The 12,829-nt window shown below is 40.9% G+C and overlaps 1 protein-coding gene across 2 annotated transcripts in view; it reads left to right on the top strand.

The window, feature by feature from the left end:
• Nucleotides 1-42: 42 nt before the first annotated feature.
• Nucleotides 43-12,829, top strand: part of FAF1 (Fas associated factor 1) — a 297,443-nt gene continuing 284,656 nt past the window's right edge. The window contains exon 1 of one of the 2 annotated variants that reach the window (XM_019531401.1): nt 43-202. In XM_019531401.1, coding sequence (XP_019386946.1) covers nt 158-202 — 45 coding nt within the window. In that variant the 5' untranslated portion in view covers nt 43-157. The remainder of the gene's footprint in view (nt 203-12,829) is intronic. The other variant, XM_019531400.1, reaches the window with a different exon arrangement.

Genomic DNA, 12,829 nt, shown 5'->3' with positions numbered 1-12,829 from the left:
TCTGCAGGAGCTTCAGCAGCATGGCCAGCCGCCCGCCCGCGCTCACCGCCGCGGCGCGGGGAGCCGGGAGGGGCTCGAGCCGAGCCGGGCCGGGCCGGGCGAGCCGGAGCTGGATGCGCGCAGCCCCGCGCCCAGGGCGGGCAGGCAGGCGGCGGCCATGGCGTCCAACATGGACCGGGAGATGATCCTGGCCGACTTCCAGGTGAGCCCCGCGCCCTGCTTGGGCACCACGGGCCGCAGCCGGGCGCTGGGCGCGGGGACGGCCTCTCGGCCTCCTGCGGGGACCCCCCCCTCGCACGGGTGTGTGTGTGTGTGCGCGCTCACACTGAGGTATAGGCAGGCGTGTACGCACTTATCTGTGTGTGGAAGTGTGATTCTGTGTGCGTGTGTATACACATGGATATGTATATGTGTGTGTGTGCATATACGTGCATGGAAGTGTGTCTGTGCCTGTGCATACACACACACATATATGTGTGTGTGTACAGAAGTATCTGTGTGTGTACGTGTGTGCATGTGCATGTACATGTGTGTGCACATAGGCACAGATATTTCCATGCATGTATGGAAGTGTCTGCATGTGTGTACACATATGCATGTGTGTCTATGTGTGCGCACATACATGCATGGAAGCATGCATCTTTGCATACATTTGTGTGTGTGCACTTGCATGCCTAGAAGTGTGTGTCTGTGTGCGCGCACACTTGTATACATGTAAGTGCATATATAGGTTTCCCTTGCCAGCTGCTGGGGCTAGGTTTATGAAAGTTCCCGTGCTTTGCAAGACAAAAGGCTTATGGGAAAAATGGCAGGTGGCTGGCTGATGTGTGGCCACAGAAAACCAGTTATTTTCAAAACTGTACTGTAGTAGCCAAAATGGTATATAGACTATTAAGCATGGATACTCACAACTGGTTGGCGAGAGAAACCTGTATATGTGTGTATGCACATGTATGCATGTAAGTGCGCATATATATATGTGTGTATGCATGCGTATATGCATGTATATACAGCTGTGTAAATACACATATGCTTCTGCACATGTGTATGTACAGATGTGAGATAATATCTACATGCACACCTTACTTGTAATATAAAGTAATCAGATATCCAAACAAGCCAAATGAACGCTACCTTAATCTTAGTTCCAAAAATAAGGCCCTCTGAGGGGAAGTGAAAGGTTTGCCTGAAGCTGGTTAATCTCTTCCATGTAGTCCCTCTATATAGGGCTTTTTTTTCCTATATTGTTTTCCCAAGAATAAATTCAATCAGGCAGGGAGGTACTTGTTCACCTTTTTGTTTTGGAGGATACTTTGAACTGAAACTTGATTTGAGGAGAGATGTAAACGCATCTTGGAAGAGTGTCTGATTTATATTATCCTGTTCATAGATACAGGGGTATACATCTGAAAATCAGTCTTTTCTTTAGTCTTGTATTTCCACAGGTTCTGGGGTCGGTCTGATACAAGGGCAGTCTTGTACTTGTTTGAACTAACTTGTAAGATTGAGGTCAAGGCCATTACCCGTGATCTTTCCCCCTCCCCCCACCAAAGATCTGGTCTTCACTGGGAAGATGGCTATAGTTAGTAATTCGCTTTTCAGACCTTCTTCACCTCTTGTTTCCATGCACATATCAAAGCAGATCTACAAAAGTTATTTCTTAAAAATGATTTGATTGTAAAGCATATAATGTCTGTAACTTTTTGTTTCATTATATAGCTTGCTTATTTCTGTGGCATGTTAGATAAGATATTTGTTTGAATAATGGAGTGATATTTTCCTTTTATAGGACTTTGAATATATGGCATCTCTGCAGACAACTTCCAGTTTTTGATATATGAAAATAGGAGTCTTATGTAAAAAATAATGTCCCCCCCCAATCGCACATGATTATACTGCAGTTTATTTCAGAAGATTTTGGTAATAATAACATACCCCCAGAAAAGAAGCTTGGGTTCCATCCCTGTAATCACATGCACATAATACTCTTGTAGAGTGCTACTGAAGTTAGCAAAACTCTAGGCTGGTGCGAGGTTCCACAACATATGTGAATCTAACATCAGGGGTGGTGTGTTGGTTTGTGCATCTTGCTAGTCCTAAAATAAAACTTAATTCATATACAGTTGGCATGTTCATAGTGATAATACTACTTTGCACTTATAGCACTCTTTATTAGAGGACTTAAGTGTGCATTTAATGAAGGCATGCTTAGTAACTGGAATGGTAGATGTCTTATTAACAAACAAATACAAGTAAGTATACTTTAGTCTTGCACAAGAGGAATCTGAAGCACAGAAGTTAATTCATGCATGAAAGGTGATGTTGTGAGTCTGTAGCTGATCAGAAGCCAGAACCTTCCCTCCTCTGACTTTTGCATTTGACCAGCAACTTCTCTTTTTCTGTCTTTGCTTTTAGACTTTTTCCTCTTCCACAGGCTGACGCACTGAACTGACAGCTGCTTAACACTATTGAACAGTGTTATAATGTAAAAGAGCAGTAGGCCCAACTGTAACCTTTAAAATAGTAAAAACTAGTGAGGGAACTTCTAGGTATCCTAAACTTCTAGTATACTTTGAAATGTATAACTCATTCACCAGGAACTTAAAGGGAAAAGAGAAAGCCATAATGCTGTATGCTTTCTTTGCTATACTTTTTGTAGTTTTCAGCTGTTAAATATTTCTCTCACAGATGGCAGTATGGCTTTGGTAATACAGGGGCAAGAGACCTTGTCATAGACCATGATATAGAAACTGTAAAATATTAAAATACAATTCATTGTAACTGTTTAGTGTTTGCTAAATGGAAAAATGATAGAATAGGGAGGGAAGCTTTTATTTCTCAGTCATCTGAAAAAAAAATTAACAAGCAAGAATCACTGTCTTTTTTTTTTTTTGTTTGTTTAAATATGGCAAGGCCTCCCCTCCCTACAAACGCTGAACTTGGAAATTATGGTATTGTTGAGAGTGTTTATATAATGGTAATGGTATTATCATGCACCTTCTGAAGTCAATGGGAGTTATATCATTCATTTCATTTTACACTACTTAAATATAGTTGTTTTTAAGCAACAACTTCAGAATTCTAAAGCACTAAAAAAATCTTTTTGGCTTTTCTTATTTTAATCACTTCATTGTAAGGTTTAAATGTGGTTAGATTAAAAACTAGTAATAGTAGTCAAGAATAGGGCTATGAGAATCGGAATACTTTTTTTCTTCACAATATATTCCCTATAAATTTCTATCTTCCAGGTAGATACTACTAATAATGTTTTTATATGCTGCTTCTTGAATATAAAGGTTAGATTAGGCAAATAGGGTGCACAAACACCTTACCTAAACTTTTCTCTTGCTTAACTTGACGCTGTGAATAGTCTTGATGATCTTTGTGAGTCAGGTAATAGATAAATTTGATGATCATGCATATGTATATTGATTACTCTTATGAATGCAGTTCACAACTTCTCCACACAGTGTCATTGAAATATAGGCAAAACTACAAAAGGTCAGTGCTTTATCAGTTGCATAAATTAAGTAAAAAAGGAATTGTGTATTCCTTGCAACAGGTGCTAATAAAGCAATGACATGCCTGAAGTTGTGGGAGGTGGGGAATTCCATCTCTGACACCTGCATGTCTGGCACAGCTGAATGTTCATCTATGGTGGGTACCTTAGATACATTGTATCACACAGGTTTCAGACCCAATCAGGATGTCCATGTGGCAGGCGCTGTACAAACATGGAATTTGAGTTGATGAGCTCAGCTTATTTAAGGGTTTAAAGTTCAACCTGAAAGGACTTTCCTTGATTTTTTTTTTTTGCAGTCCTGGTGTGTAATATGATTCTCTTGGGACTCCAGTATTTTTGTGCAGGCTTAGTTCAACAGAACATTCTAATTCTGTCACTTTGGCCTCAGAGATTCATTTGAGCCACTCTGGACTTTTCTGGATGGGATGGGGGTATACCTCTGAAGAGTAATTTCCAAAGCTTCTGTCAGGAGACTGTGCATAGTGTTAGTGTGCTCAAACTGAGCAGAAGAGCCTAGGCTCCACAAAAGTTTCATATTCCAGATTAAAATCATCAGTGGCTGAAATAAGTGTACATTGAAGTTATCTCCAAATAGATTGTCTGGGAAGTTTGGAGGTCTCAGTGGAATTGCCCTTGGGGCATATTAGCCAACCTTAGATTAACTGTAAAACTCTTTATGACCTAAATCTAAATGGGTCTAGTTTAAAAGCAGAGCTATGGTAGTATAGCTTTGTTGGTCAGGGGTATGATGAAGTGTGACTTGTGACTGAGAGTTCTGGCCAAACCTCCTAACGTATAGCCTCCTAGTGTATATTGGCAAAACTGTGCATTGTCTGCATAGTTTCATTCAAAATGGGGGGCAGGGGCTGGAATAAGTTCTCATGTAAAAGCACAGTTTAGCTAGCATAAGTTTATCCATATATACTTCGCTATTACAGTGTAGCTGTATACCACTGGCCCACAATTAGGCCATTTATTTAACAGATCCTCTGGAGAATTGTGGGGCTTGTTAACTAATGGTAGATGACTGGAGATTATATACTCATCTTGTATATGATGTTGTAGGAGAAAATCACTTAGACTCACGTTTCTTACACTCTACTCCTATAGGGTAAGAGGCCACTAGTTCTTGACTGATTACATGCTATTGTTTGCAGGGGTTTAGAGGGAAAAACTTTTCAGAGGCTTTCTTCTTTCATATCTTGTTTTTTTTTTTTAGGTAGGAGCTGGTATGATCTATGTGTTCCACACAATTAGGGATTCTAATACATATCTGTTCTGTATGAAGTCTTCTGTACTATATGGAAAGATGTTTAATGCACTGGGCTAACTAGGGTTGTATTAGTATATAATAAGTGGTCCAGAATGTTTGAGCAAAGCTTGGAAGATCCACCTGCCTATGGTAATTGAGAAGCTTTTTTGGTGGGAAGTTTACGTTCAGAAACTTCAAAGGTTAAGCATTTGAAGAAAATCTAGCCCTTATGGCTGCAAAGATAAACATCCAGAAGTGAGACAACTAACAGATTCAGAAGGGACTTAACAAGTCTGTAGGCAAGACACATATCTTGTATGGTTTTATAGCAGCTGTTCAGGACATCAGGGCCAATAGTACACTTAAGTATATTTCTTTTTGTTTCTTCCTTGACATAAGCGAGAGTGTATTGCTGCTATTCTACTTGTATGCAGGCAGTTTCAGCAGGCTGAAGGCCTGGACGGAGCTGGGGCAACAGCTTCACAGCCTTCCATTGCAGCAGCCATAAGTGGGAGTGAAGAGCTTGGAGAGATGCTGTTTCTATCCTTTGAGAAGTCGTGTTCTTGGACACCCGCTTGATTCACCTTTCATTTTGTATTTCCATTTCCAGCTAATAGTGTTGGGTCTGGTCTTGTAGCTCTGAAGATTCTGTACAATCATGCTTATGGCCATCATTATATTTATGTAGACAGAAAAATAAGTTTGATTTGATCTAAAACCCAAGTTTATTAGTTTCCTTTTAAAAAGAAAATCAATCAACAAGCAACACTAGTAAAGATGTGGAAGCTTTCATGCTAAACAACTGAAAAGATGCATTTATTTCAAGAATTTATGCAAATGTATGGCTTTCTTAGCCTTTAATAAAGTAGAATGCTCACATTTGTTCAGCCTAAAAATAGACTTGATGCTGTTGGGTTTTTTTTGTTTTTATAAATTGCAGGGTTTGGTTTTTATTTAGTTTTGTGGGTCTTCATAAACTGGCCCTTATTTTTTTTTTTTACAGTTAAATTGTTACCAGTGGAGGGACCTAGAGCAGGGAAAGGGGTGGCCATAAGTGGCTTGGGGCGGGGGTTTTAACCCATAGCAGTGTTTTACATCAATAATAGCTAAGCAGTAGTACAATACATCATTGTCTGGCATGCTTCTTATGTTGGGGGCCAGCAATCACTTTCTCATTACAATCCTGCAGAAGAAAATTATTGACAAAGAACACTGAAGCCCCATGTAGAATTGGTTCCCTTTAGCCTTGATTTGAAAGGGATGATGGTTCTTTGTCCAAGGTACTTCATGGAAGTTGGGAAGTCTAGATTCAATTCTCTTTTTGCATCACAAGCTTTCTCTGTTTAGCAGGTCATTTATGTCTAGGTCCACAGAAAGACCTGGTTGCTAGAAGAACTGCCCCCAAAAAATGTTTAGAACCTCAGAACCCTTGTATGGCTGCCACCTAAAGTCCCTAGATACTTAAGTTCCTAAAGAGCCCTGAATACATAAGAGTCTGCTTCTGTACATGCTCAGGTTTGACTAAGTCTTCACAGTGGTGAACAGTTCAGTATTGCACTTGCATCCAAGTCCTGTTAGCTTACCCTGTCTTGCCTGCAGGGTTGGGTCTGGTAGGTGTTTTCAGAGGACACCTGCCTTGCACAGTGTATGGGAGGAGAAGTGAATCCAGTGCCTCTCTTTTACCCATTAGCCTGATGCTTGGAGAACTCTTCCAGGATGTGGGAGAGGCGTGTTAAATTTGCTCCTTTGCTTTGGATGCTATAGAAGGGAATTGAGAGATCACTTCCTTCACACAGCTTGTAGCCTGATGGCATTCATCTGGGACACGGGTTCAAATTGTCTTGGGCAGAGGAAAGAACTGAGTTTGGGTCTCCCACCCCCTGGAGAAGCCTCTAATCCATTGAATTAAATTGGATAGTTGGGTATGGCAGCGCTCAGTATTGCAACATTAAATTATTTTGTGGGTGTAACCTATAATGTCTCAGTGCCTCAGTTAAACTGTGAAGTGGGGATAATTCTTTTTTAGCTCTTGGTGATAATTATGAAGCTAAATACATGTAGAAGTACCTGGATTGATATCTCCGGTGAGAAACATTTAAGGAGTGAAGGGCTCTAGGAGTTTCTCTTTAAATTTGGGAAAGAACCGTAGAATAGGCAATTTAGAGACCTTTTGCTTGCTGTCTTGGATATCCTCATTTTGTCCAGTGTAAATTTTTTTTCTTTTTCCCACAAGGGGGAGTTCATTAGGTTTCTTTCAGAAAAGATAGTGAGAACTTCACTTCCTTTACTTCAAAAAAGATAGTGAGAACAGGGAAGAAGCAGATTTTGTTTTGATATGTATCAGTAGAGAGTGATAGTTAGCAATGTTAGCTGGAAATCAGGCAGGAGGTAGGGCAGGGTGGCACCTTAGCCCATGTCCAAATAAGCGTGGATCTGCAGCATCACACACTGCACATGCAGGCTTTCCCTTTTGCTGCTACCTTGCAGCATGGGGGGGTTTGTTTCAACAGATCCCACGCTTAAAAAAACCCGTGCCAAAAAAAAGCAGGGTGGCACATGTGACAGCAGCACGTGCCACCCAAAACTGGAGCCTGGCTGGCCAGATCCACGCTTCAGCTGCCAGGCAGGCTTCCAGCTGCAGGAACACTGTGGCTGCAGCTCCGTTCGGTCCCCAGGGCCCCAGGTAAGGCTGCTGGGGCCAGTACAGTTGCTTGGCCCAGCCTCCCCTACCCCACTGGGGTAACCTGCTGCACACAGAGCTCACGTGGCACAGGCATTCCCCAGGGACAAGTAGCAGTGGCACAACCGCTGCTACTTGCCCCTGGGGAAACAAATGATGGTATTCATCTGGACCCGGCCTTAGAGATGAACTGTTTCAGAGAAGCAAGTAGGCAGTTGCCTGAGCAAGCTTATGCCTTTCTGAATGGGTTAGCTCTGCTGCCTGCCACAGAAGCATTGCAAGGACAATCCCACCCTTCCTCATTGGATCCACACTGTAAACTGAATCTTCTCAAATGTTCACTTCCTTGTGCTAACACCTTTGATCCCTTTTAACTATGGAAAAGTAGTGTGAGGAAAAAAATACACAATAATTTTAAGAAAACAGTTGAAATTTCCTGTCTTTTAATAACAACAAATTTAGTTTGTGGTATGGGTGTTTTATTCTTCCATTCTCCAAGCATATGTCAAATTGGTGAGCAATCAATGTAAAATGTTCAAAGCACTCTTGTACCATTTGTAATGAGTTTCTTCTTCCCCTTTGCACACTTGTGCTTTTTAATACCTGGCAACTTTATTTTACCATTTTAAGGAAAATGTGGATACATTTCGTAAGGGATGAAGCTTTGTCTCCACAAAAACTTGCATAATTAAATAAAAGTCAAAATAGAATATAGGTTTATGCCATACACCTCTGTGTTGTATGTATAAAATTATACTTTCAGAATGGAGAGTTTGTAGGGTTTTTTGTATGCTGTGAGAACACATGGTAATGTCTCATTAGCAAGCTCAGCCATATACACAAGACTATTTATTTCTAGTTCCTAAAGCAGTTGTAATTAATCCCTCAATAACAATAAAAATAATAATAAACAATGTTGTTACTTAAAGTTTTTTATTCTTATCTCAGAACACATTGCAGAGGAGAATAATTGCCTCCTTTTAGGATATGTTCATTTGACCCCTGCTCATTTGATCCCTGCTGACTGCCTGCTCTTTGGTCAAGATCATGCAGTGATCTTGAGAGGTCACTTCCAGTCCTCATGTCTGTGAAATCTATGTCCTCTTTCTGTTCATGGTAATAATGTTTTTTCTTAATGTGAACAGAGTGTACGATATGGGTGAGCTGAAGTTACGATTCTACAGTAACAGTAACTTCAGATTTTTGTGTGTCTGAAACTCCATTGTCAGTACTGCAGGAATGTATTGTGGCACATTTCATTTTGTGCCTTGGTGTCATTTACTTTTTCAATTCATGGGGCAAAGTTTGCTATATAAACCTTTGGTTTCCTCTGCACAGTCTTTTCAGATGATTCATCCTTCCAAATTCTGCTATTTGTCATAGTTTATAGTTTAACGCTGACAGTTGCCTACAAAACTCTTGCTTTGTTAAATTACAACTTTGTATGTCATATTTGTCTGAAAACTTTGCAGCTCATATCACCGACAGTGACACCTAACATTACTGTAACTGAAAAATTTTAGTTAGGAGAAAAACGTTTTTCATTTTATTTTGTATGTTTTACAGCACTTTGTGCATAGTTTCTCCCTTTTTGAAAAGATCCTTTTAAACATGCATAGGGAAATCGGAAAGTATGTTTTCTTTTTAAAAAAAGTTAGCTTAAATCTTCTCAAGTTTCCTGGGATCCTTTAAAAAATACATTAAATGGTTTCTGTCATGACTGGGGGGGAAAAACTATGCTATGGATGGGAAAAAAAATCATTAATTATTATTGGTTCTCCTTTTTTACAAAGATTACTTTTCAGGTAAGGAGTTGTTCTAAACAGCTTTTTTAGGGGAAAAAAATTAAGATTGTTCAGTACCTAGGATATGAAAGCTTATGGGTTTTTTTTGGGCTTTTTGTGAGGTACTGCTTCACCCTTACGTTTTTTATGTTGCTACTAAGGAGCTGTAATGTACCATTGCAGCTGATCACGCACACTTTGGTTTGCACCACAAATGGTTTTAGCTGCTATCACTGGCACTAGAGATGAAATATCAAGAGAGACTACAAAAGCATATTGTATGTGTAGTGTCCATCCGCTTGGCTATTTTGTTTGTCACTGTCTGTTCCCACTGTCTGTACCCTTGCTTGTATTAGCTTTTGTTCTTCATACACTTCTGAAGAAGCAACTTGTTTAGATACTTTTAGATTCAGCTGAAATTCTGAAGCTTGTTTTCATCAGAACAAAGTTAGTTTGATTTACTTGTAACCTCTCTGGTCTTCAGACAGGATGTGAATTGAATTACAGAGCCAGAGGAATAAGAAATTGGAGAAGAATGTGAATAAGAATGGTGTCCTTTTTAGAAACATGAGCATTTGGAATGCTAATCTGGTACAGTACTGTAACAACTTCAACCGCTCATGGCAAGGCTGGCTATTCTTTCTAATTAACTTTCTGACAGTTATAGGGATGAATGAGAATACTACATGACTTTTTGTGTGCATTGGAGCCTTGATATAAGACACAATAGTAACTTCAGCACTGCAACGCTAATTCAGCTTCAGAAATAAATTTTAGGAGGGCTCCTTTATTAAATTAGGATTGAAAAGACTATCCATGCTACCTTAATGAAGTTACCAGGTCTTCAAGCACACTTATGTCGATATTTGAGGTAATGTGTCACTGCAGATGGAAAAGCAAACAACTCTATCCAGAAACCAAATCCCTGTTCTGCTGATTACACATCTTCAATCCGTCATAGTCCATCTACTAGTCTTCGCTGTCTAACTGGTTGAACAGGTCTGTGTGTTGTCCCAGGAGAGCCAGAACTTTTTCAGAAAGTGCTTCAAATGCATCTGAAGTCTTTAAGAGAAGTCCTAGAAAAGTAAGTCATTGGCTAGATTTTAAAATTTAACCTATTGGCTAATAACAAACTTTAAATATGATGTTGCATCCAGTTAGGATCCTAAGTATGGGGAACTCATTTCTGTTTTTAGATTGTTTTGGTCTATTACCAACTCACCAAATTGCAACTGTTTTTTTTCTGGAATGTTCTTAACAGAAATGAACAGGCCACAACTGGTAAGTGCAAGCTGATTGACGTAACTCCTCATTTAAAAAGTGGTGCTATAAATTTTTGAAGTCACTGGTTTCAGAATGCCTGACTAACTTGCACCAATTTAAAATAATTCTTAGGTTTTTTTTTTTTCCTTTGTTACAAGAATGCATGCATACAAAAAGCATCAGTTCAGCAGCAGCTTTAGTTGTTATTAAACTCCCTGGTTGTTCTCAACTGGAAATCTTAATCCTGTTAGCAACAACAATTGATTGTTGTGGGGATTTCATCAGATAGCACTAACTTTTGAGGGAGTCCCGTTTCAGAGCAGAGCCTTGCTTATATTTGAAAGATTCTGCTGCTGTAAAGCTATATTGGTGTCCCGTTTCCCCTTCAACGACAACAGATTTCTTGCTGGCAGTGCTTATAACAGCTTCCCAAACAAACTGTTATCCTGATAAAAGGACACTTTTGTTGGTGCCTCTGTGTATTAGAGCTTTTACTGATATAACTGATGCACTCTAAAAACTCTTTTCCTCTCCACACTTTTAAACAGTATTGGCACATGGTCATTTTTTTGGGTAGACGGGGCCTTAAAGGAGCTCTTAGTGATGTGTTTTTCTGTTTATGCAACTGTGCAGTAACAAAGAACAAAGGGGGAGACAAGGACATAGGACGTTTGTTCTTGGAGCACCCAAAAGCTAATAGCTTTATGGGGAAACCTTTAGGAAGATGCCTAGGTCCTTGATCCAATGGGTATATAATCTAAATTGACAAGCAGATATAGGTAGGAAAAGAAATGAAACACGACCATGTTGGATAAAACTGTATGTACTAAACTAGTATTTTGATTTCCATTCCCCCTCCCTCCATGCCTGACTTGTGAGCTGAGTACTTGCCAACAGGTTTTTAAATCAAGAAATCTTCAAATGCTCCTGAGAGGAAAAAATATGAAGGAGTCCAGAGGAGAGCCACCTGCATGATTAGAGGTCAAGTGACTAGGCCTTATGAAGAGAAGCTGAGGGGCATGGGACTCTTCAGCCTGGAGAAGCGAAAGCTCAGGGGTGACTTTGGTGGCAGCTTATAAGTATCTAAGGAGTGTGCATCAAGAACTGGGAGAACATCTGTTCACCAGGGCATGACAAGGGACGACGAGGTCTAATGGTAGACTGTTTTAGATTGGTCATAAGGAAAAACTTCTTTACCGTTTGAGTCTCCAGAGTCTGGACTAGACTTTCCCCAGAAGTGGTGCAAGCACCTACTTTGGATACCTTTTTAAGAAACGCCTGGATGCTTATCTTGCTGGGGTGATCTGACTTCCTGCCCCTTGGGCAGGGGGCTGGACCTGATGATCTCGCGAGGTCCCTTCCAGCCCTAATGTCTATGAAATCTATGAAGGAGAATGATAGAAAAGGCTGGGCCAGCTCAGGGCTGTCCAGCCTCTGAGCGGGGGCTAAACCCCCTGTGGGCTGAACCAGTTGAGACTATGCTTATGAGGCCCACCAAGGCAAGCCATGAGTCCCTTGGGCTCATGCCACATGCATTCCTGCCCCCTGCCAACTGCACACATGTTGCCCCCCCACTACTGCGCTGCCCCAGGCTCACCCTTCACTTCCCTGGCTGTGCCACGCTGCACTGCCCTGCCCAGTCCCGCTCACTGAGGCAGGGGCTGGCAGCGAAAGCATTGGAGGAAGGGGAGCTGGAGCGATGCAGGGATCAGCAGCTGGGTAGGAGCCTGGAGGCTGCAACTTAACCCTTCAGCCCATGGGTTGCCAATTGGATGATCCTGGTTTAATGTGTAGTATACCTACACATCCGCTACTTTTATCTTTTACAAGAGGAGCATTGTAACACAGTTGTACAAATACTCAAATGAGTGTATATAGCTAAACATTAGGTTGTAAAGACCACTTGCAAATGAGGTCATGAAGTGGGCAAATACAGCTAAAGCTCCTTTGCTTGATCCAGAGGCAACTAGCTGGCCACTGAGAAGATGCAAGGTTTGACACTAGTTAACAAGCAAATAGTATTTTCAGAGGTGTGATGTCACGGCATGAGGTAAGAGTAAGAAATGTAGAAAAGCTGTCTGGTCTTGTTCCCTATTGAATGAAGTATGAATTTGGTGTGTGTGATTTCATGTAACTCAGTATGACTTAACATACAAAACAACCCTCCCTTCCTTATTGCCCTAAATGTCAAAGCTGTAGGAATTTCATAGATTTCATAGACATCAGGACTGGAAGGGACCTCGGGAGATCATCCAGTCCAGCCCCTTGCCCAAAGGGCAGGAAGTCAGCTGGGGTCATAGGATCCCAGCAAGATAAGCATCCAATTT

Source organism: Crocodylus porosus, unplaced genomic scaffold, assembly GCF_001723895.1.
Source record: "Crocodylus porosus isolate Cpor-Errol unplaced genomic scaffold, CroPor_comp1, whole genome shotgun sequence".
NCBI classification, from domain to species: Eukaryota; Metazoa; Chordata; order Crocodylia; family Crocodylidae; genus Crocodylus; species Crocodylus porosus.
The sequence above is the reverse complement of the archived record's forward strand: the minus strand, read 5'-3'. Positions and strand labels throughout refer to the sequence as shown.